General features: G+C 41.9%; 1 protein-coding gene across 6 annotated transcripts in view; it reads left to right on the top strand.

Moving 5' to 3' along the window:
• Positions 1-24,911, top strand: part of ARHGAP26 (Rho GTPase activating protein 26) — a 466,314-nt gene that overhangs the window by 375,821 nt on the left and 65,582 nt on the right. For all 6 annotated transcript variants that reach the window (XM_043465131.1, XM_043465127.1, XM_043465128.1 and 3 more), the window contains exon 20: positions 5,140-5,293. In XM_043465131.1, coding sequence (XP_043321066.1) covers positions 5,140-5,293 — 154 coding nt within the window. The remainder of the gene's footprint in view (positions 1-5,139; positions 5,294-24,911) is intronic.

Here is a 24,911-nt window from a genome sequence, read left to right as displayed (position 1 = left end):
TGGGAAAGCTCCCCTAAAGTGTTATCAGAGCTCTTTGTTTCCTGTTTACCCTTCAGATCTGAGTATTCAGTGGGCCAGACGTGTTCAGGCCTGCCAAGCCAGGAGAATTTGGCCGGGCTCTGCATGTGCGTTCCTTGTCTCGCCTCTGGGTTCTGTGATCAGCAGAGACCCTGCCTCTTGTATGTGGTGCGCTTGTCATCAGAGCGAGCGGGAGTCACTTGATAAATATGGAAAGTGAAGGAGCTTAGCTCCAAAATTTCCATGGCAACCCCCAAAAGAAATACAATATCACCAAAATTATTCTGTGGCTTGCTTTTTTTAGTTGCAGTGATTTGGTTGCATACTCATGTTTTTCCGCTCCTGATTTGTACAGAAAACAGAGACTGCCCACTGTAACCAGTACTTTGGTTTCAAGGACATTAGTGGTCCCTGCATGAAGCACCTGGAAAATTAAGTCACACAAAACTGCCTCCTGTGTGCTAGCAAAACACAGCCTGGTAGTTAGGGTTGCCTTATTGATGTTTATTATTTATGTCATGACTACTGTAGAGCCTTAATCTCTACTGTGCATGGCCTGGGCACCAGGAGTGTATAACTAACCTTCACCTCACTGGCCATTGTCATGGCTGCTTGATGTAGTCTGTGTGGACAGACATGGCCCTGCCCTTGAGTAGCGTGCATTTTTAAGGCACAGATCCACATCCAGTTTGTCGCTCCTCAGGGAACACGTGTTAATGAAAGCATCCAACACGTTACCTGTGCACATTTGCAATTGTTTGAGCTTTTATTTTACCATTTCTTTGTCTCTGGGCTCTTTTTTCCTGTGAGTAATAAGAAAAGAGATTCTTGTTGACAAATAAGCAAGTGTTCTCACTGCCTTCAACCAGTTCAGGAAAATTCCTGCATTGTGGGGATTCTTTCTGTTTTGGTCACTTGATCTTGTTGATTTGACTCATAGCTGGTTGCTGTTTTCCTTTTTTCAGCCCACTAGCCTGTGATTTTTTTTCAGCAATATAATTGCCATCAGTCCTTCTTCTACCTTCTGATGTGGATGCCAGAGCTCGTTTGACTCATCAGTGACTCAAAAAAGTCCAGCTCTGGTATTTGAATGATCTGGTTAATTTTTTTTTTTTTTTTAATCTTTTAGACTGCTTGTTCTCATGTTTTTCTGTCAGAAGCAAATGTCCATTTGCCCACTTGACAGACGTCCTCCTGTTTTGAGTGACATTACTGAATCATTTGCTCTTTTTTTTTTCTTAATTCATTGAAGCTACAAATTAGAATTTGTTGTTGTATAGTTTCCTTAACCACCAAACATTTAATTTGCTGTTGATTTTACTCCCCACTCAGTCTCTGCAATAATCGCCTTCCTACTCATCCTCAGAAAGGATTGTCAGCATTTCAGCTTAGACGTCTGTCCTCTTAGAAGCTCTCAGTCTTATTATGTGAGGTCTCCTGTCAAAGAAAATTGTAGTGTTCCTGTAATCAGAGAGTGCCAGGTTTTTCAGGTCTCCATATCACGTCACCCATGGGGGATGTTGGTAAAGAGTCTCCCTCTTGGGATGCATATTTGTCTATCTTGGCTGCAAAACTGTGAAGTATTATGATTAAGTTTTTGGCATTTTCTTCTTGGACAAAGAATTTCTCTCCCTGATTTTTTGCTTTTGTTGTTGTTTTGTTATAGGTCCACTGCATGTGACAGGTCCTAGATACCTGAATATAAGTCAAAATATAATCTCAAAAAGAATTTATTGTTTTAAGAAAGAATCCTATGTCCTCCGGTAAATGAAACCCTCCTCAAGCTCAGTTAGGGTGTAGCCACCTGTTTTATTCTATTAACTGCTAGTCCAAGGAAGGTTGAGTCCTCGTTATCTATCCATACCCCCGTTCTCTTATGGGTTTATGGGAGTTTGGGATTAACACACAGTACTATCCGTAAAATAGATCAACCAAGACCTACTATATAGTACAGGGAGCTCTACTCAGTACTCTGTAATAACCTATATGGGAAAAGAATCTGAAAAAAAGAATAGATATATGTATAACTGAATCACTTTGTCATACACGTGAAACTAACAATGTTATAAATCAGCTATACCCCAAAATAAAATTTTTAAAAAATAAAAAAATTTTCAAAAACCAAAATTATCATTGTTCCACATGCTGTAGCCTTCCTTGTTAGCTCATGAGAGAGACCCAGTCTGTAATACTGTAGTGGGAGCTAGGTTCTTAAAACTTTTACCTAAATCCATTTTTTACAAACAAATCTTTTTTATGAGCATTAGGATTCTGATAAAATATTTTATAAAGCAAAGCATTTTTCTGTGACTTTTTTCAGTTGTGATTTCAAAATGTTGTCTGTCCTGTGCCGAAGTCTACTGAGAAAGGTAGACATATGAACCAGTCAGTACTCTAATATTCATCTGATTAAAATACGAATGAGTTAGTGTCAGGGTCTGCTGTCTGGGGCCTAGGTTCGGTACTCAGGAGGAGCTCAATAAATATTTCTTGAATAAGTGAAAATTTTAAAATGTTTCATTTCAGATACTCTGTTTTCTAATGAATAGTAAGATAGGAAAAAAAGGTCCTGATAATATTTTAGAAAAGCTAATATTCTTTTAGCAAGGCATTATTTTAATTCATTGAATTATACCCCTCTCATGGACAAGTAAATATAATCACAGAGAAATATGAGCTATAGTTATTCTCTTCTCTTTCCTATGAATTCAGATAATTATGTCCTACATACTTAGCCTCAAACTAGAGTTAATAAAACTCTTCATCTCTCCTCTCATGAAGCAGAACACACATCCTTTGAGCCCCAAAGAAGTGTCATCCTTACTCCCCATGGAGTGGAGGTAGTCTTGGGCTCCTCATACTGTTTCAGGAGTCTTGATGCGAGGATTTTGTGCAAAGGAAAATTTTACTTACTTATGAACTGATTCATACTGATAAATGGCATATCCATTCTCTCAATGATCCCCTAATTATGTAATTTTGGAGTTGTTTTCCTTCCTGGTAGCAAGCTCCCATTTGCAGGCCCTAGTAGTCCTCCCACATCTTGGCTCGATGTAACTCTTGATTTCTCTTTCTTTGTTGTTTCTCTTTGGAACTCAAGCTTTTGAAATATGAACTGTTCTAAACCTCAGGAATCAACTTAATAATCTATTTTTTTCAAAATCTGATTAGAGTTCAAGGATATCCCATAAGCTTCATGAGTTTTTTTGACTCAGAATTCTGAGAGGCTTCAATATGGCCTTGAGAATTTGCCATGATGTGTATGTGTGTGTTTGTATGTTTTTGCATTTGTGTACCTAATGTGAATATTACTCTAGCATCATTTCATAAGTTTATTTTTATATACATGAGTATATAAAGGAAGAGCATTATATATATATATATAAAGTATATATATATAGGAATATAAAGTATATAAAGGAAGTATATATAGGAAGAGCAAGGAAATGCAAAGGAAGAGCATTTTTTATCATAACATTCCCTCCCTATTTTGCCTAAAGAGACCTGAGTTCAAATGTTGACTCTGAACTACCATGGAAGTGAGCCTAGTCTTTCTTCTTAGGGATATGGTATACCTCTGGCTCATTTCAGAAAGATCCAGTGAGGATTAACCCAGATATGATATTTCTTGATACATGAATTGATTGCCCAAAACATCAGTTGATTCCAATATGATGTATCTGTAAGGAATGTGGAACAAGAAAGATAGTCTATGTCTCTGATGCTCTGCTCCTACAGTAGTGCCCATGCCATTTGTCTAAATCACCCAAAATGTTTTCTTCAGCACATGGTTCCACGTTTTTAAAGATGGGAAGAAACAGAAAGTTCTTTTCTTTGAGCAATGTTCTGAAGTTTACAAAATGCATTCTTGCGTGTGATCCCACTTGATCCTCATGACAGCTCCCCAAACTGTGCAAGGCATTTCTCAGGCTCCCCATTGTATAGCTGCATTAACCAAGAAACAGAGAGCCAAGGAATATTGCCTGACTCTACATACCCAGTCAGGAGTGTGGTCTTGGAGGGAACTCAGGGTTTCTCCCCTCTGACTTGGTAATATTCTTCAAACACTAATATGACTGCTTGGAACATAGACTCAGATTTGTATATGTAGACTACTCTGTAGTCCTTACAGATCTATTGGTCAAAAAACTTTCAATGGAAGCTCAGCATCAAATACTTGGAGTTAGAGGCAACCCAGAAGGGTCTGGTTGGGGAATGATCAGGGGGTTAGGTTACAGAGCCATAAGGAAGTAGATGGTCAAAGAGTAAATATTTTATGGTGTGGTACCATAGGGTCAGAGGTAGGAATGGCTTAGGCAAGTAAGACAGTTTTAGGGGCAGGAGTTTTAGAATAAAGGGTGAATGTCACAGAAGCCAAAAGGATATGATTGACTGCAAGGGGACTTTGAAGGTTCTCTCTGTTCTGACCATCTGCCAGTCCAAAGAAGACACAACTTATGGTGTGGTGGTTGAGCCACTCAGGAAAAGGCTGGTCATGTGAAAGAGAAGATATGTCCTGTCAAGTGGAGGAATGAGTTTTGCTCTAAAGTTTCACATCACCTGTTACTCTCAGGTTCTTCCTTGTAATTCCCACTTGTAATTCTTACTTTAAAAAAAAAATCATTTATTTATTTATTTCTGGCTGTGCTGGGTCTTTGTCTGGGTCTTTGTTGCTGTCTGTGGGCTTTCTCTAGTTGCAGCGATCCAGGGCTGCTTTCTAGTTATGGTGTGCAGGCTTCTCATTGTGGTGGCTTCTCTTGTTGCAAAACATGGGCTCTAGGCATACTGGCTTCAGTGGCTGCAGCATGTGGGCTCAGTAGTTGTGGCACCCAGGCCCAGCTGTCCCTCAGCATGTAGAATTGTCCTAGACTAGGGATCAAACCCATGTTCCCTACATTGGCAGGCAATTTCCCAACCACAGGGTCCACGGGGAAGTCCTCCCACTTGTGATTCTTATTTGTCCTGTAATTCTTCCCTATGTCCTTTTCCTAGTTTCATCAGCACCAGAGAGCGCCATGTAACCTCATTATTTATAAACTTTTGGATAGGTAGGAACAGACTATCCCAATGGAATCAAATGGAATAATATTAATATGGGTTTGTGGGTTTTTGTCCCCCCAGAGGAACAAAGAAACAGCCTCATCAACTCCAGTTTGGAATCTGTCGTCTCTTCAAATGCGAACAGCATCCTCAATTCCAGCAGCAGCTTACAGCCCAACATGAACTCCAGTGACCCAGACCTGGATGTGCTCAAACCCACCCGGCCCAACTCACTGTAAGTATGATGTCCGGCTGCCGGCCACAGGGGGGTCTTGTCAGCCATTCTACCCAGAATGTGCTCTCTGGCCCGGCCTGACTGAGTATTGTCCCATGAGCCCAATGTAAACCTTCTCTCTCAACTTGGAAGCTTGGCTAATAAGTTTATTTCACATTTTTTAAGCATCATCATCTCGAAGGGGAACATACTGCTTCTTGGCTTTGGTGACGTTTGACCTACCATCCTGCTGAGATGGCTTTGGTGATGGCTCCTTGCCTGTGCTGGCTGCTGGGGCATGAAAAACTATTTCTTTTAGTTTTTCAAACATCCAGGCACTGTAGTAGCTCAGTAGATCAGTAGCTACATTTGTTTCACTCATTTGTGTTGTCACAGTTTCCCCCTTCTCCCCAACTTTGTTGAGTATGTTCAGTGCTATCTGTCTCCACTGCTAGAGAGAATAGCTCCAGGAGCCCTTTGAGTCTTTAGCTCCTGAAACCTTAGCATGACCATGATCACAGAGTAGATGCTCTAAAAGAGAAGAACCTCTGTTGCTTCATTCTTGGGCATTGAGCACCCACAGCTGAGACAGGCAATTTTGAAGCTGGTTGTCCAATCCTCCACGGAAACTAGATCTACTCTGCTTGGGCCAGAAAGTTCTCTTTTGTGGTTGCATCCCACATTACTTAGCTTGCTTCTTCAGACCACCCCATAAATCTTATCCACTAGAGCCTTTGCAGAAAGAATGTGAAGCCATGACCAGAACAACTGGACCCTCCGGCCACAGTTGTATGAAACTCAGGAAGAGCAGAGTTGACTTTGCCTTTCTCTGGTGAAAATAGTTTGAGGTTCAGCCACAAATTGCCTTCAGGGCAGTCGTTTCTCTTGGTGAGACACCAGCATGTTAGAACCTTTTCCTACCCTTCTCCTTGCTGTGGTTGCATGATTGCACCCCGCCATTCTATCTCACTAACATATTTACAGACCCGCAAAATGGGTCTAACATTTTTTTTCCTTAGAAGAGACTAAGGGATACTAAGGGTTGGAATGAAAAATGACTCTAAAATGGGTAAGAGGTACTTAGAAAATGCAGTCACAGTGTAAGATGAAACTGTACATTGAGAAAATCAGGTCTCTTTTTAATTGTTGACAGCTTTAAATCCTACCTTGATATTCAAGAAGTTTAATTACTTAACCTGTTATGAGGTAGATGATGTGTTTGTTTACCAAGAAGTATCCTCAAATGTTCAAAATAATGTAACTTGTTCAGCTTGTGGGCAGTGAGTCCCTTCTGGTTCTCCACAGCCAGTGGAGCCTCCCTCCATTGATGGATGGCTCCCTCAGGGACTCCTAACACTGCTTTCCTAGACTTTAAGGAGATTCTGGTTCCTTTTCTTCCATTTTGTTTAAGCCTCTGTACCTTGCAGTTGCTGAAGTTATTTGTTGCTCATCATGAGCACAGTTGCTCAACACTCCCTGATTTTCACCAGCAGCACCAACTAGTGGTCTTTAAGTTCTGTTTTCAGCAGCTGGTGTCTGGGAACCCCTGAGGCTTTGTTGAGTATAGTGTGTCCAAAGAGGCTGCTTCAGGAGTTACATGGAAATGGGGGGTTATGTCTTTTAAACAGGTCATGGATGAGGGGGCTTGTGACTTTTTATTTTTTGATGTCTAGATGTGATTTTTTTGAGAACCCAATTATTTGTCATATGCTATGAAATGTACAAAAGTCATACTTTAAGTAAGCTAGATTTGTATTATGTAAAACACTAGCTATCACTTTACCTGCTTCATGCCATCCACGGGACACATGCCTACCTGCTATAGGTTTGGGGGCTTTCCCAGGGAAGGGAATATGAGGCCAAGAACAGTCTCATTGTTTGGTGGAGGATGGGAGGCTGGAATGTGGGTATGTTTCTTGCTGGGCTGTTGTCTTCCATTCAAGGGAATAGCTAAGTGATACCTGGGAATCCTGAGCTCCGGGAAGGCTGCTGCTCTTGAGGTAGAAGCAGTGCTGACACTGGGGTTTGCCTGAGCCCTGATGAGGGCCATGTCAGTGGCTCCACACTGCAGCTGGTTCACCACCCATTTCTGAAACCCAGAGCCAGGAGAGGTTGTCACCCAGTTTGTGCCTGCCTGTTTTTTTCTGCCTGGGATTGGCCTGGATGGACCATACACAGACAGACTCGAGGTTACCCTGGCAAATGCAAGCCGCAGCTTTTCCCTGAGGCTGTGAATTCTGAAAAGTCTGAAGCACCTTCTGCTGTGGTGCTTGGGCTCTGTCACAACCAGTCCAGGCTACTTGGGTCTCAGCACTGAACCCTTTCATTCTTTCCATCCTTGCTCACTTTGAAGTGCACCAAACTCCTTGAATGGGGAACACTTAATGATGCAGATGAGGACACAAGACCAAATCAAGGGGTGGGGGATTTCCACTACGTTGAATATAAATTAGGCATAAGGTGGGGAACCAGTCACCAGAAAACTGTCCGTTTTTTTTATTTCATTCATTTGTTTTTCATTGTTTTCATAATGACTGGGATCATCCTTCTGACCACATAACAATCATAATGAAAGAAACACATTTGTGACTCGGCATCTTTGGTACTTCGGAGGCCATATTTTGCTGTCTCATTGGTAAATCTTTCCTAATTCTCCAAGGGGATGAGTGCCCCTTGTTTGTGTGGACATAATGCTAAAGCTGGCATCAGAATCAGAGATGCTACCATTTCAGCCTTGCTAGGGCAAGACTTTGGGGATCCTGTCTTTGGAAGGTCCTCAGCCATCTCTCCTAAAGATGAAAGAGCACTTTAGCTTGTCTAAAATGGTCGGTGGAGATCACTGACCAAATTTGTGCTCAGACCTCTGCTGAGCTTCCTGTGGTAAAGGAGAAGGAGAGAATTTTGGGCCTCCCCAGAAGTTTATACTCTGGTTGAGGAGGAGAGACAGTGGTAAACGACAGTGCTAAATGCAACTTAGAGCTCAGAAGTGCATATAGAGTTCAACAACTCTTAATTGGGTATTTGTTAGGTACACAAGCCAGTCTAGTGTTGGGAAAGGTGGAGCAGACGAAATGTGAGGCGGGCACTAGGTAAGATGATACGAATGGATGGAAGAGCATTTCAGGTAAGGGGATGAGGGAGGCAGAGGTGATCCAGGATGGAGAAAAATATTCTACGGAAATGTGTATTGGAGGAAGGGGAACTTAGTTGTCATCTCAGCATGACCACCAAAAAAAAAAAAAATTGAACCAACCTTTAAGATCAGGTCACTTCACAAAAAAATCCAGATTTCATACTGGCTGGAACCACTAGACACACACACACACACACACACACAAATGAATTTAGATATAGACCTTACAAGCTTCACAAAAATTAACTCAAAATGGATCATATACCTAAGTGTAAAATGCAAAACTATAAAATTCTAGAACACAACATAGGAGAAAAACTAGGTGTCTTTGGGTTTGGCAGTGACTGTTTCAATATTGCACCAAAAGCATAATCCATGAAAGAAAAAATTGGTAAGTTGGACTTCATTTAGGCTAAAAGCTTCTGCTCTGCAAAAGACATTATTAAGAAAATGAAAAGCCAAGCCACATACTAGAAGAAAACATTTGCAAAATGCATATCTGATAAAGGACCAGTATGCTCAATATTAAAGCAAGGATATATCATTCCACACCTATTAGAACGGCTAGCCTCCAAATCACTGACATCAAATGCTGATGAGGATAAGGAGCAACAGAAGTCTCATGCATTGCTGGTGGGAATGCAAACTGAGAAAGCCACTATAAAAGGCAAGCTGATTGCTTCTTATAAAACTAAACATAGACTTATCACACAACACGATCAAGTGACCACACTCCTCGATATTTACTCAGATAAGTTGAAAACTTACATTCACAACAAAATCCTGCCCACAAATATAAATAGCAGCTTTATTCATAATTGCCAAGTTGGAAGCAACCGAGTCATTCTTCAGCAGGTGAATGGATCACCAAACTATGATACATCCAAATAATGGAATATTATTTGATGTTGAGAGGAAATGAGCTATCAAGTCATGAAAAGACATGGATGAACCATAAACACATAAAGCCACTCTGAAAAGACTATAGTATGGTATGATACCAACCACATGACATTTTGGAAAACAGAAAACTACAAAATCAGTAAAAAGATGAGAGGGCAGGAAGGACAGTGATACTTTACTATACGATACTCCAAAAGTAGATATAAGACATTATGCCTTTTCAGAACTCATAAAACCCATAGAACAGAAAGAGTGGATCCTAATGTAAGCTGTGGACTTTAGTTGGTAGTTAATAATGGTAATAATAATGTATCAAAATTGTCTCATCAGTAGCTATAAATGTACCACAGTAATGAAAGGTGTTAATAATAGAGGAAACTTAGGGAAAGGGGAGAGTTATATGAAAATTCTAAGTTATTTTCAGCAATTTTTTTATAAGCTTAAAACTGCTCTAAAAAATAGGCTATTAATAGATTTTTTAAAATCTAGATTTCCAGCTTCTGAAAAGTTAAAAGATTTGGCCACTTTAAATCCATATGTTTTCTGGTGACAGATGAGACTCTTTAATCCCTAGCTTCTTATGGTCCCAGTTCATTCTTTTCTGTCTCGGAGGCCTATGATAAATATGGCCCAAGAGTCTTTGCGGCTCCTCCCCTTAAGAGGTGGAGCTGTTGAACTTAGGCTGGCCTTTACCCTCTGACTTGATTTGACCATCATATGACTTCCACACCAGGCCACAAGGCCCTGCAGTTTCCTGTCTCATCCTCTTAGAACCCAGTCACCATGTAAAAAAGCCCAGTCCAGCCTCCTTGAGGATGAAGGACTATTGGAGAGAGAAGGCCTACTATCCCAGCTAAGCCCAGAACCTGGGCCACCAGTCAGCCAGTGTAGCCACATGAGTGAGTCCAGGAAAGAGCAACAGAAATGCTGCCCAGTTAACTCACAGATTCATGAGGAGTAATACATTGTGGTTGTTTTAAGCTACTGAATATGGGCCAGTTTTTTCAGCAAAGGTTAACTGACAGAAGTCAAGAGTCATGAGCAATGGCCTTGGGATGGAGCTGGGCTGCCTGGGTCAGTAGGAGGGGATGGAAGGTTCTCACCCTGCCACGGTGGCATATGAAGATGAGCTTCCCATTTCCAGAATCTTATTTGAAAGAAAATGACTCATAAATGAGATTCTAAGAAGTTAAGAAACAAAACCAAACCATAGCTGATGGCAGAGGCAAAAAGAAAGATAGTTCTATCACTGACATGGAAAGCAGGAAGACCTAATCCTGGCACCAACATCAGCTGGCCAATGCCTGTCCTTGGCCCTGAATGTGTCCCTGAATGCACCCATCCCCCTACTCCTGATGGTGGAAGGAGTGGGGTGAACTGTCCTAAGAAGAGAGGTCATTCGCTGGGTGCTTACAAAGGACAGCAGAAATTCATGTCTGTCCTTCCTAGTGTCCAACAGAACTGGCCTCATGCCTCTGCTTTTTTGTAGGATAGTGATTTTTAAGGAGGAAGTAAACAAATGCTGAGAAAGAAGTCAGGGGACGTCCCACTAGGGACTGAAGATACTGCAGTAATTCCCCCAAATTAAAACTGACCAAGGAAATGCTTTTTTCCAGACCACTGGGGTAGGGATAGAGAGAAGGACAGGGGATGATTCCAGTAATGGAACAACCTAACCTGAGAGTTCTCCCTGCCTAAGTGGTCCCCACCCCTAAAAACTAACTCACTGCCCAGTAGCCCCATAAATAAAGCTGATTTTTCTTGTCCTTTCCGCTTAACACACACACACATGCATGTCCAAGTTATTTCTGGTGACCTAAAAGATGTGTGCATGCCAAATGCCTTCAATTTCTGCCAGAGTCAACCTCTCCAGTTTTAGTGGCCAGTGAGAGGCAAGAGAACAGTGCCTGGAATTCAGAGGATAAACACGGCCTGCTTCCAGGCCGAGTTGTTTCTCTGAAGCACTGTTGGCTCCTACTGAATTTGCTTCAGCTGCTCTCACATGAAACCTGGGAAAAGCTCACCAAGAGAGATATCTCTAAAAGTTTACTTCTGTTTTACTTATTCAGTCAACATTCACTCAACAAATACTGTTTGAACACCGACTGTGGGCCAGGTGTTGTTCTGAATCCTAAAGATAGGGTGATAAGAAATTGCATTGTTTCTGCTGTCATGGATTCTATATTCTAGAAAGCTAATATCAGAATCTCAGGTAGTAAATGTTGAAAAGTTCTGTGGAGAAAATTAAAATAGAGAAAAGCAGGTATGGATTTGGAGGGGAAGGAGGCAAGTTACTTTAGGACTTTCTGCCTCAGTTTCTTCATCTGTAAAATAGGGTAATCATACCCTCCATGAAAAGGTTTTGTGAAGTTTAAACGAGATTATCTTTTGTTGTGACATTTACGTGTTCGGCACTATGAATGGCAAATTATCAGTAATTCGTCAGGGGTCCTCTTCTACACTGTCCTTCCTGTCCCTTTATTCCCTCATCTCTGGTGTGTGTCATTCAGGCGCAGAGAGATGTCCCAGGCTGTTCTGACCATTCTCCACACTGGCCTCCTGTCTTGATGGCCTGGAGCTGTCAGGTCAGTCTTTGAGTTACTAGTGAAAGAAGGAACTTCTACTGTAGAGGTAGGTACTGCCCCACCTTAAACCTAGACCCACCGGGGTAGACAGGCCTGTTCCTAAAACATAGGAAACCTCCACACCCCACGGGGTACCTGATAAGCTGCATGCCTCACTGTTATTTATTGGGTCCAGATAAATCACTGAATGAATAAGAGGCATTGGACAAGTGATAACTAATGGCATATTTTTAAAAGTAATTTTACCATCTAAATGCTATTTTATGCCGAAAGAGTTACACCCAAACAGGCAGCTATGAGTTTGCTCCAGTGATCTTTATTTGTCATTCTTTGGAATGCAGGGATTTGAAAGAGGAAGTTTTCCTCTGTGGTTGAATCAGCTTTCTGTGGGAAGAGGATCTTTCCTGTTAGGTTGAGGATATTTTTTCTCACCTGCCTCCAAGCATAAAAGATCTCTTCAGACTGTTTTGCCTGAGAATTTGGCAGTGTTCCCCACCTTGCAAAATAGCTTGAAAGCACAGTGATTTTCACAAGGAATCCTTTTCCTTTTCTTGTTACTCCTCACCACCCCCACAGTAGTTCCCGCCTGCTCGATCGTGGTCATCTCTTGGACAAGCCCTGAACCATCCCTCTTACATCTCAGGCTCTTCTGTCCACCATGGCCACAGCTTTTCCAAGGCTAGGTTGGATACCTAGCCAGGTTCGATTTGGTACCAGGCTAGGTTCCCTTGGCATTTTCAGAGGTTGTCACTGATGTCACCCACATTCTTGTTTTCTGAGAGGCTTCCTGTCAGCTTTTCCCATTGCCCAGCCAAGATCTCACTTGGTCGAGGGTGGCGATCCTGCCTGGTGACCCATCCGGTTTTTATTGGATAAATGCGTTTGGTTATCAGCGGTTCTTCTTTTTTTTCCACAGACAAAATTGCTCAAGGCAGGCCTCACTGTTCATGACCCACAGGATTTCTTTCCCCAGCACCAGGGCTGTCTGTGGGCTTGGATATCTCCAGCTGGTCGGCAGAGGGGGTATGGGAGGAGACGGGGACCAAACACTGTTCAGTGCTTAGCCGGCGTCCCTGACAGAGTGGAAGTCAAAAAGGGAACAATGTTTTACTTCACATGGATTGTCTTCCCCCCTTTACAAGCTAAAATCATGGAAAGGGTCTGCATTTTCTTCTATAAACTAATTAATCTTGCTAAATAGTCTTAAATAATTTCCCCCATTTGCCATGACATGGTAGATGCTGAAACCTTGGAGTTTAATTAAATATATGAATAAACAAGTTTTATTCTGGAGTTAGCTGTATTTTGTATATGTAAGTAGGTGTTAAGCATTTTAAATCTCCACTTTTTGGTAGTGCCTTTAGGGAAGGAAGTAGGCTTAAGATTTTGCATGGCTTTCAGCACTATTATGCCTGTAAGTGGATTTGGAAGGAACACTAAATGGCTGTTTTTCTTGATTTGGGTTAGAACTGGAATTGTCTGTCTCCCTCCCTATGTATATAATTTGGAGGAATCTTACTGGGAGATCCAGATCCTAAATTAAGTAAATTAAAAGCATATTGGAGTTCAGGAACTACTTTTAAATCTTTTTAGTCAGTCTGGAAAGCAGATGCTTACTTAGCTAGGAACACATTTCTAGTTGGAAACAGCCTTGAGGTCTTATTTTTAATGTCTCTTTTTGAGTTAAGAATCTAGAAAACCTTGTACTGTAGGCTGCTTTGGTCTCTGCATGCTGCTTTTTCTGGGCAGGGTCTTAGCTCAGTACAGTGGTTCCCAGAATGTGGTCCTGGGACCACCATCATTGGTATCACCCGGAAGCTTGTTAGAAATACATGTTTTCAGGCCCCACCCAGACTTACGGGGTGGACAGCTCTGGAGGAGGGGGCCAGCAGTCGTGGTTTAACAAGCCCGGCAGGTCATTTTGACACGTAGTCCTCAAGTCTGAGAACCATAGTCACAGTGCCGTAGGCTGATTGACTTCCACAAGAATAAAATCTGGATATACACCAATATAAAGCTCTCAGGGCCATGCCTATGTCATCACTGGCACTTGGATTGTCCCTGCAGTGATGACAGTAGTGGAGCTTAAGAGCGTCCTGCCCTTGGCCCTCAGGGGAATCCAATTAGCTCACCAGTGCTTTCCTTTAAAGCTCCTCAAGGAAGCCAGCCAGCTGCCTTGCAAATGCTTGCCTTTTGGTCATAAATCAATACAGGATGGGTTCATCAATTAATCAAGCTAAGAGATATTCCTACTGTGCATCTACTGTGTATGTAACCCAAGAAAATCAAGACCCTTGCACTGGGTCTTGAAAGAAAAAGAGATCTCAGGGTATGTGATACTGAAAGTGTTGGGTCAACATCAGCATGTATGAAAGATGTGAGACTTGTAGATCACCATTCACCAGACTGATGCAGGAATGGGAGACAGGTGCAAAGAGTGGAGTTAGGGTTTGTTCAACAGATTCTTAACAAGAGGACTTCTGTGCCTTTAATATGTCCATTGTGAATCTCCCAAGGGGCATGTCTTAGGCTGCATTTCCTAAATGTATGTGACCACAGAAGATGGTTTTACAGTACTTCTCTTCAGCCTCTTAAAACAGGATTCCACAGTTTAAGGAAATGCTATTCTGAAACACTATTTTTGAGGGGGGGAATATGTTTCTCATAATGGATGGTATCATTATGGCAGAGATCCTGCAAACGAATAGCGATTCCATTTATATAGAGATGTATGACTGCACATAGGTATCTGAAGACTGAAATGGGCTCTATCATAACATAAGTGGCTCTGTCATGCACAAAGCATCAGTGAGCCTTGGGATCCAGTGTTAAGGAAAAGCCAATGTGGCCTGGGCAGTGAAACCTTAGCTCTGCTATATCCTAGCTGTGTAAACTTGGGCAAGTTATTTGCCCTGAGTTAGACCTCTTCTTTGAAATGGTAAGGAATAATACTGAAAGTGAAAGTTGCTCTTTGTGACCCCATGGACTGTAGTCCATGGAATTCTCCAGGCCAGATACTAGAGTGGGGTAGCCTTTCCCTTCTCCAGGGGATCTTCCCAACCCAGGGATCAAACCCAGGTCTCCCACACTGAAGGCAGATTCTTTAGCTGAGCCACAAGCAAAGCCCAAGAATACTGGAGTGGGTAGCCTATCCCTTCTCCAGCGGATTTTTCTGACCCAGGGATCAAATGGAGATCTCCCACATTGCAAGTGGATTCTTTACCAACTGAGCTATCAGGGAAGCCCCAATTAAGAATAATACCTGCATTCAAGACTTGTGAGAGTCAGATGAGATATCACTGTTCAGTTTAGTCGCTCAGTTGTGTCCAACTGTTTGCAACCCCATGAATCGCAGCACGCCAGGCCTCCCTGTCCATCACCAACTCCCGGAGTTTATTCAAACTCATGTCCATCGAGTTGGTGATGCCATCCAGCCATCTCATCCTCTGTCGTCCCCTTCTCCTCCTGCCCCCAATCCCTCCCAGCATCAGGGTCTTTTCCAGTGAGTCAACTCTTCGCATGAAGTGGCCAAAGTATTGGAGTTTCAGCTTCAGCATCAGTCCTTCCAATGAACACCCAGGACTGATCTCCTTTAGGATGGACTGGTTGGATCTCCTTGCAGTCCAAGGGACTCTCAAGAGTCTTCTCCAACACCACAGTTCAAAAGCATCAATTTTTCGGTGCTCAGCTTTCTTCACAGTCCAACTCTCACATCCACACATGACCACTGGAAAAACCATAGCCTTGACTAGACAGACCTTTGTTGGCAAAGTAATGCTCTGCTTTTTAATATGCTATCTAGGTTGGTCATAAGTATAACATTTAGTAAATGGCCAGGTTCATAATAAGTGATCAATATAAATTGGTTACTTCTGTAATTTTTAAAATTACCTTATCTTTATTGGCTCTTAGACTGTCTTCCCACCACCAATGAACAAACCCCTAGTGTTGATCCTTTCAGTTTTCGCAGCAATGTTTATTTTTATTTGTTTGATCCTTGTGTAACACAGAGCAACCCAATTAAAAATACTGAGATAATTTTAAAATGAACTAAAACTAAATGAACTACAAATAATAAAATACATAGAAATCAGTAGAAGCACTCCCTTTACAAGTCAAGCTACAAGCTGTTTGCTCAAAGTCATGAGGTTTACCTGTTTGCTCTTGAGAACCTTTTCAGGCATCTACCTTATTGTTTCTCCATTGGGTGGAGCCAGTTGGAACATCACTAATTAGACTGCAACACAGTTGCAATTCTGAGTTTTCACTGAGTGATAATTTAGCCTCAGGGATTCCTTTTCAGCCTGTAACTTTTTGTCAATTTGATTGTCATATGGCAAAAAGAAAAATTATTTCTGAAAAGAAAGCATCCTGAAATTCTGCATCTTAGTCATCCACTGCCTTTGTTCTGTTTCTCTTCAGTGTCTGTCAGCTTCCTTCCCAAGAAAGCAGTGAGGTTCTCCCTAAGCCATTGCTTCAGAATACTTCCAATACTTCTTGCACATTGTAGAGGTAATGGGGCTGTTTCTTGGCTGTTGTTAAAAACGTTCAGAAGAAGGGATAAAATGGCTGTGTTACAGTAACCTTGTTACCTCTTGTTGCCCTTTGTGAAGAAGCCAGTGTTCTCAGAAGTAAGCAGAACAGCATTGTCCACCAAGAAATAAAGGCATAGATGCCGTCCAGGGTTGACCTGCTGGAATCCTAAGAAACATCAGTCTACAATGAAAATAGCATTATTCAAGGAGAATTTATTTATAAAGGGGTGGGAACAGGAGAATCACAAGAGTTATTAGTACAGTAAACCAGGGCTAGTAGCAACCAATTAATTACCATCCTTAGGCCAAAGGGATATGAGTAGAAAGTGGTTACCAGAACCCAGAAGGAGAGAGACTTCTACCAAGTCAGCACTTTGAAAGGACCTTTGGTCAAGGGATTCGGCCAGGTGGAAGTGATCTCTCAGAAAGGGAGACTAGGGGATAAATACCTTGGCTTTCTCCTTCCTCCTGCTGATCTCTTGCCAGAGCTCCCCACTGGTAAACCCAACAAGAAATCCATGCTGGTTAGCACCCAGAGAGGAGGGCAGATGCTCCTCCCAGAGAGGAGTGGATGCTCTCCAGCACAGAGGTATAGTGTGGTGCCATTTATAAAAGCCAAACCGTGGGACCAGAAGGGATAACTGTCAGTGAAGGGCTGCCAAAATAAATCATAATGTAAGCAGAGGAATGTGATCATTCTGTACGTGCACGTATGGAGCATGCTAAGAGCAAGGTTAGGGTGGTGTGCAGCTCTCAGCCCACCCGCACTTTAGCACCTGGGGAGCTGAAAATGAAAAATTCCAGCACATAAGCCCTTTCCCTGGAACCTCAGAGTTCATTGATCTGGGTGGGATCTGAATTTTGGTATGTTTCTTAAACTTTCTCGGTGATTTGATATGCAGCTACTTTTGAAAACCATTAGTGTACATACTTATATATATGAATCCAGGAGTATATACTCAGACAGATATGTGTATGTGTTTGTAGTATTTCTGGAAAGATACAGGAGAATGAATCAGGGTGGTTTTCTATAATGAAGGCAGACTGGACAGTGGCTTGTGCTGGAAGGGACATTGATTTTTCAATACTGCCCTTTTTATCATTTTAGAATTTTTTTACAAGCACATGCTTGTATTTTTCTGTTTTGAAAACTCAATTTAAAATAGATATATACTCAGTTTTGTGATTACCATTCTTTTATTTATTTGCTCCTTTAAGTTATGCTATACATCTTTGCGAGAAAGAATTTTCTTTTTAACATCATTTATATCCTCAGTAACGTAATCTGAGTGAGACAGCTCCCATTTGATTAAAGAATAAGGGCTGTACAGGAAGGTGTTGCTTTTGGTTTGTTTTCAATGAAATTAGTGGTATTTAAATCATTCATGCAGTGACCAAATGACTTCTCCCAAGGTTGGTCTGTCCATGACTTCAGGTCAGTTTAGTAAATGATAACTCTTTTAGGACAGCAGAGGAAATTTGTCTCAGGCAGCTAAGTAGAGTGGATCCAGTTAGACCTCTATGTCTGGACTGATTTCAGATTTCTTAATAAATTAGGAAGTCCTAACTTAGGAAACCAGAAAGTCAGCTGGCTATTCATGAATTCCTCTCCCATCCTATCAACCAACATTGTGAAATTTCAGGAGTTCCATTTTCTTGAGCTATATATAGTTCTTTCACCTGATGTTCATTTGTCTTTCTCCAGCTACCCAATTTCCTTTAAAAGCCCCATTTAAAAAATATATATATAATGGAATAACCTTAACTTCTGACCTTTATGGACATACGCTAGAGTTACTCCATCTTAATTAGCAGTTGCTCTGGAAACTCAGACACACAGCATAAGTCACCTGTGTTCCTCACTACCCATCCCTGCCTTCTGGATAGTAAGATCATGTGCTTCCTGCTAATGAAAAGGAATAATTTAGTACTTTTATCGTTCTTCTCAGCTCCTCTTGTAAAAGATAGGAGTGACACCGTTTGTGATTACACACACTGAAAGTAAGTGTTTTATGTAGTTTCTGGTGACTCTAGCAGTGACATAGAGAGAAATCATCTTGGGTTTTGAGAAAATTGGAAAGCCCTGTTCAGTTTATTTTGCTTACCACTGTGCTCAAAACCTTTGACGATTTAAGTAGGTGAAACACGCAGGTTAGAATTTGAGGGCAGCGGCACCCGAAAGATAGGATGGGAGAAGGAAGTTGGCAAGGCTGTTGTCATGTTACGTCAGATATCACTGACAGAAATGATTATAGCCCACGAACTTCAGCATTTAGACTTGAAGAGTACTGCTTGAAGGTTGGGAAATCCAAAGCTGAAGCATGAGAGAGATTTCTGATCTTCAAGTAAGTGTGTTTGGCTTCAGCCCTGTCTTGGAGGAAATCTATACCCTTCCCTCCCCTAGCTTCCCTACACTGTGCCTTATAGCATAGACCTCATGATAGGAGTGCCACGTAGGTCTCTGCTCCCTCTGGGGGAGAAGCAGAAGCCTCTCACACACGCACATCCTCTTTACCATTCTCTTGACCCTTTGCATAAAAGTGGAATTAGGGGACTTATTCCCTGAGCCATCCATGGCGGTACTTGTGATGTGTGGTTGTCACAGTGAAGATAAACTGGCAGAAGATCAAGAAGTAGAGTCATAGGTATTTGAAACACACTGAACCAGAAGGTCCACGTGTTAGTGACCGACATAGACAAGGTGATCATTTCAGATAGCCGTTAGACCCAGCACTATCCCAAGTGAAGACTGCAATTTAAATAATTATTAGCAGAGGAACACCACTGACTGCTCTTATTTGAGCTTCTACCCTTTCTTAAATCTCAGTGTAACAGAGACTTTGCTCCAGTTTATGTGTCCATATGGTTATATGGCACCACCAGTTGAATGTTTGCTGGCGTAGCCTACCTGCACAGTGTGAGCCTCCAGAACTACCAGATCTGAGGGACAGTCTCTTCCCCATCAGCCCACAGACACATAATAAATACCTTCTGTTCAGGCAATAGGAAAGAGACTTAACAATACTCTCTGCTAAAATCTCTCAGAGTCCACATGGGGGAAAATCAGAACTTTGGACATAAGGGGAACATTACTGCCAATGAGAGACAGATTCTAAGTAGTAAATGAGTGAGTGATCTGGTCATTCATTCAGAAATATTTGTGGTTGAATGAAGTGCCTTTGCAGTTTACGTTGTACGGACAGGGTTTCCAATCATCTCCCTCCTTCATCTTCTAGATCTGCTTTAGATTTGTAATTTCCTTGTCTGCCTTGGTCCAGTTTACTGAGAGTGGAGTGGGGAGGAGTTCTGGTTTAATGATCCAACATTTTTATCCTGTTAGCCAGGAGACTTTCTGCCTCTCAGAATCTGCCAATTTTCAAGCATTGAATTTATAAAAGAAAAGATAGTATAGTTCCAAGTTGTTTTTTTTTTTTTTCCAAAGGTCTATGGATCTAACATCTTAGATGACCTAAAATTTAAAATTTGCACCATTAGAGTGATATATAGAGAAAAAATATTGAAAGAAATGAAAAGTTGGAATTTGATCATTTGAATATGTTGCAGTTAAAAATTTTTTTCCCGTCCCTAACAAGAGACTTTCTTAGGGATTGGGATGAAAACTGACCTTTTCCAGTCCTGTGGCCACTGCTGAGTTTTCCAAATTTGCTGACATATTGAGTGCAGCACTTTCACAGAATCATTTTTCAGGATTTGAAACAGCTCAACTGGAGTTCTATCACATCCACTAGCTTTGTTCGTAGTGATGCTTTCTAAGGCCCACTTGACTTCACATTCCAGGATGTCTGGCTCTAGGTGAGTGATCACACCATTGTGATTATCTGGGTCCTGAAGATCTTTTTTGTACAGTTCTTCTGTGTATTCTTGCCACCTCTTCTTAATATCTTCTGCTTCTGTTAGGTCCATACCATTTCTGTCCTTTATCGAGCCCATCTTTGCATGAAATGTTCCCTTGCTATCTCTCATTTTCTTGAAGAGATATCTAGTCTTTCCCGTTCTGTTGTTTTCCTCTATTTCTTTGCGTTGATTGCTGAGGAAGGCTTTCTTATCTCTCCTGGCTATTCTTTGGAACTCTGCATTCAAATGGGAATATCTTTCCTTTTCTCCTTTGCTTTTCGCTTCTCTTCTTTTCACAGCTATTTGTAAACAGACAACCATTTTGCCTTTTTGCGTTTCTTTTCCACGGGGATGGTCTTGATCCCTGTCTCCTGTACAATGTCACCAACCTCCATCCATTGTTCATCAGGCTCTCTGTCTATCAGATCTAGTCCCTTAAATCTATTTCTCACTTCCACTGTATGGTCATAAGGGATTTGATTTAGGTCATACCTGAATGATTTAGTGGTTTTCCCTACTTTCTTCAGTTTAAGTCTGAATTTGGCAATAAGGAGTTCATGATCTGAGCCACAGTCAGCTCCCGGTCTTGTTTATGCTGACTGTATAGAGCTTCTCCATCTTTGGCTGCAAAGAATATAATCAATCTGATTTCGGTGTTGACCATCTGGTGATGTCCATGTGTAGAGTCTTCTCTAAGAAAGGCAATCCCAAAGAATGCTCAAACTACCACACAATTGTACTCATCTCACACGCTAGTAAAGTAATGCTCAAAATTCTCCAAGCCAGGCTTCACCAATACGTGAACCGTGAACTTCCAGATGTTCGAGCTGGTTTTAGAAAAGGCAGAGGAACCAGAGATCAAATTGCCAATATCTGCTGGATCATCAAAAAAGCAAGAGAGTTCCAGAAAAACATCTATTTCTGCTTTATTGACTATGCCAAAGCCTTCAACTGTGCAGATCACAATAAACTGTGGAAAATTCTGAAAGAGATGGGAATACCAGACCACCTGACCTGTCTCTTGAGAAACCTGTATGCAGGTCAGGAAGCAGCAGTGAGAACTGAACATGGAACAACAGACTGGTTCCAAATAGGAAAAGGAGTACGTCAACGCTGTATATTGTCACCCTGCTTATTTAACTTATGTGCAGAGTACATCGTGAGAAACGCTGGGCTGGAAGAAGCACAAGCTGGAATCAAGATTGCTGGGAGAAATATCAATAACTTCAGATATGCAGATGACACCACCCTTATGGCAGAGAGTGAAGATGAACTAAAAAGCCTCTTGATGAAAGTGAAAGAGGAAAGTGGAAAAGTTGGCTTAAAGCTTAACATTCAGAAAACTGAGATCATGGCATCTGGTCCCATCATCTCATGGGAGATAGATGGGGAGACAGTGGAAACAGTGTCAGACTTTATTTTTTGGGGCTCCAAAATCACTGCAGATGGTGACTTCAGCCATGAAATTAAAAGACGCTTACTCCTTGGAAGGAAAGTGATGACCAACCTAGATAGCATATTAAAAAGCAGAGACATTACTTTGCCAACAAAGGTCTGTCTGGTCAAGGCTATGGTTTTTCCAGTGGTCATGTGTGGATGTGAGTTGGGACTGTGAGAGAAGCTAGAGCGCCAAAAAAAAATGATGCTTTTGAACTGTGGTGTGGAGAAGACTCTTGAGAACTCTTGAGAGTCCGTTGGACTGCAAGGAGATTCCAACCAGTCCACCCTAAAGGAGATCAGTCCTGGGTGTTCATTGGAAGGACTGATGCTGAAGCTGAAACTCCAGTACTTTGCCACCTCATGCGAAGAGTTGACTCATTGGAAAAGACCCTGATGCTGGGAGGGATTGGGGGCAGGAGGAGAAGGGGACAACAGAGGATGAGATGGCTGGATGGCATCACCGACTCAATGGGCATGAGTTTGAGTAAACTCCGGGAGCTGGTGATGGACAGGAAGACCTGGCGTGCTGCAATTCATGGGGTCTCAAAGAGTCGGATACGACTGAGCAACTGAACTGAACTGAACTGAACGAGACTTTCTCATTAGGACAGTTACACTTTTTTTCTTGCCAAAAAGCTAGTAGTTCAGTAATACTTGTTGCAAAAATGAGTAACAATTTCTTGTGTAAAGTCCTACACCAAATGTCCTATTAAATTGAAAATTAATTCATACTTTGAAGGTTTATTTTGTGACCTAACATAGAAAAGGAAAGTTCTTGAGAATTAGTAGTACTTTAATCTCTGAATTAGAGTAGCCAGGAAAAATAAGTAAGAAGAGACTATGCCTTCCTGTGGGTCAAGAGAAGTTTTGCTAGTAAAATTTCATGCAACATCCAAATCTCTGTGTAGGGGTGAGGGCTATTTTTTCTGTGTCTTTGTCTATTAGGAAATTCTAAGTTAAATTTCCTCTGCTTCACAAGCCAATTATTAATTATGCCTTTAATTTCAGTATGAATCAATTAGGTAATATGACCAAAAGTAAGTACCCAGCTTCATCATTGCAAAGAAAAAAAACTCTTCTTAGAGTATTTTTCTTTGCAAACTTGGATGATTTTTCCAGGCTCTTCTTCTGCTTAAAGAAATGTCAGCTCCTGGAGTTATCCTTTTCAAGGTACAATTTAGTAACCAATTCCAATGGCAGTACAAAGAGGGGCTTAATAGAACTTGAGCTGAGTTGTTATTTTGAATAGGGCTTGCTCAGAATCAGGCCATAGAGAGCTCTGTTAACCATACCTGAATGCTGCTGGCTAAAACACAGTCCAAGCCAGCTTCCTGCCTTACACTTCACTCTTGGTGTGCCTCATACAAGCAGTTCACCAAGTAACCCACTGAACTTGGCATAACTCAGGAAGCATTGGACATCTGTATTAAAAATATTCAGCAGAAACCTAAGACACTCCTCTAGAATATGAATATGTGATCAGTATGTTCAGCTCAGTTCAGTCACTCAGTTGTGTTCGACTCTTTGTAACCCCATGGACTGCAGCACACCAGGCTTTCCTATCCATCACCAACTCCTAGAGCCTACTTAAACTCATGTCCATTGAGTTGGTGATGCCATCCAACCATCTCATCCTCTGTCGTCCCCTTCTCCCCCCACCTTCAATCTTTCCCAGCATCAGGGTCTTTTCAGATGAGTCAGTTCTTCACATCAGGTGGCCAAAGTATTGGAGTTTCAGCTTTAGCATTAGTCCTTCCAATGAATATTCAGGACTGATTTCCTTTAGGATGGACTGGTTGGATCTCCTTGCAGTCCAAGGGATTCTCAAGAGTCTTCTCCAGTACCACAGTTCAAAAGCATCAATTCTTCGGCACTCAGTTTTCTTTATGGTCCAACTCTCACATCCATACACGACTACTGGAAAAACCATAGCTTTGACTTGACAAACCTTGTTGGCAAAGTAATGTCTCTGCTTTTTAATATGCTGTCTAGGTTGGTCATAGTTTTTCTTCCAAGGAGTAAGCGTCTTTTAATTTCATGGCTGCAGTCACCATCTGCCGTGATTTTGGAGCCCAGGAAATCAGTATGTGGGGCTTCCCAAAATAGAAGAGTGGTGTGATTTCCAGCAGAACCTTAGATGTGTGTTGCTGCAGCCTCATGCTTAGCTTTATTCCAGGTTCATTGAGAAATGCAAGAATCTGTAGTAAAGAAGAGAAAGAACATATTATCTCTACTCAGGTGAGCTGACCTGTATTTCACCACCTCTCAAGATGTTCCCTTTTCTATGAAGAGAGTGTGATTCTTTCAGAACTCCTTCCCATGCATCACTGTGGGCCTGCCTGTGCTCCACGTGGAAGACTTAGAGACTTAGAGACTTAGAGACTAGAGTGCGCACTTGTGCACAGCTGGAGGTGGAGTCCAGACTCACGAGGGCCAGGCTTTGATTTTGTTGAATGGGGCATCTAGATGCAGAGTTTTAGAGGCTGGGGAGAGACAAGAGAGGAGAGATGGGGGTGTTGTCAGTTGGGTGGGGTGCTTTGGGGGAGCAGAACTATCTCAACGGAAATGTTAGGAGTCTCTCATAAGTGGTGTGTGATAGGAATCCTCTTCATGTCATTTCACAAAGTCCACAGGTTTTCATTATTCAGGCTGTCACAGTGTTAAGAGTGTAGGCTCTCGAACAGACTTATTTGAGTTCATGTCCCAGCTTTACTGCTTATCAGCTGTGTTGCCATGAAGTTACTAGACATCTGTAAAACCTGTCTGTTTAATAGAAATATTAATACTCTTTACCTCCTAAGGTTGTGAGGATTAAATGAATTAGTTCATGTAAAGCACTTATTATGGCTCTTATCATGTAATAAGTGCTCAGTAGAAGTTACCTGCCCCGCTGAGTGTCATAGTTGTTATTTTAAAAATCACTGAAGACACGAAATGTCTCAGTTGGTTGTACTGAGGTCCTGAGTCCTGCTTTTTGGTAGGCATGGGGTGAAGAGGGATCCTGCATATCTGAGTTAGAAAGTAGCACAGCCCCTCCCCCTAGACCAATCCCAGTGCACACATGGCAGTGAGCCCCAGAGTGCTCTGAGTGATCGGGAGAGTCCATACCTTCACCTGGTTTCTAACCTGGTTGGACACCCTCAGGTCACTTGAGGGGAGTGAAGGAGTATGATGGGGAGAAACACAAG

Source organism: Cervus canadensis, chromosome 4, assembly GCF_019320065.1.
Source record: "Cervus canadensis isolate Bull #8, Minnesota chromosome 4, ASM1932006v1, whole genome shotgun sequence".
In the NCBI taxonomy this organism is placed as follows: Eukaryota; Metazoa; Chordata; class Mammalia; order Artiodactyla; family Cervidae; genus Cervus; species Cervus canadensis.
The sequence above is the reverse complement of the archived record's forward strand: the minus strand, read 5'-3'. Positions and strand labels throughout refer to the sequence as shown.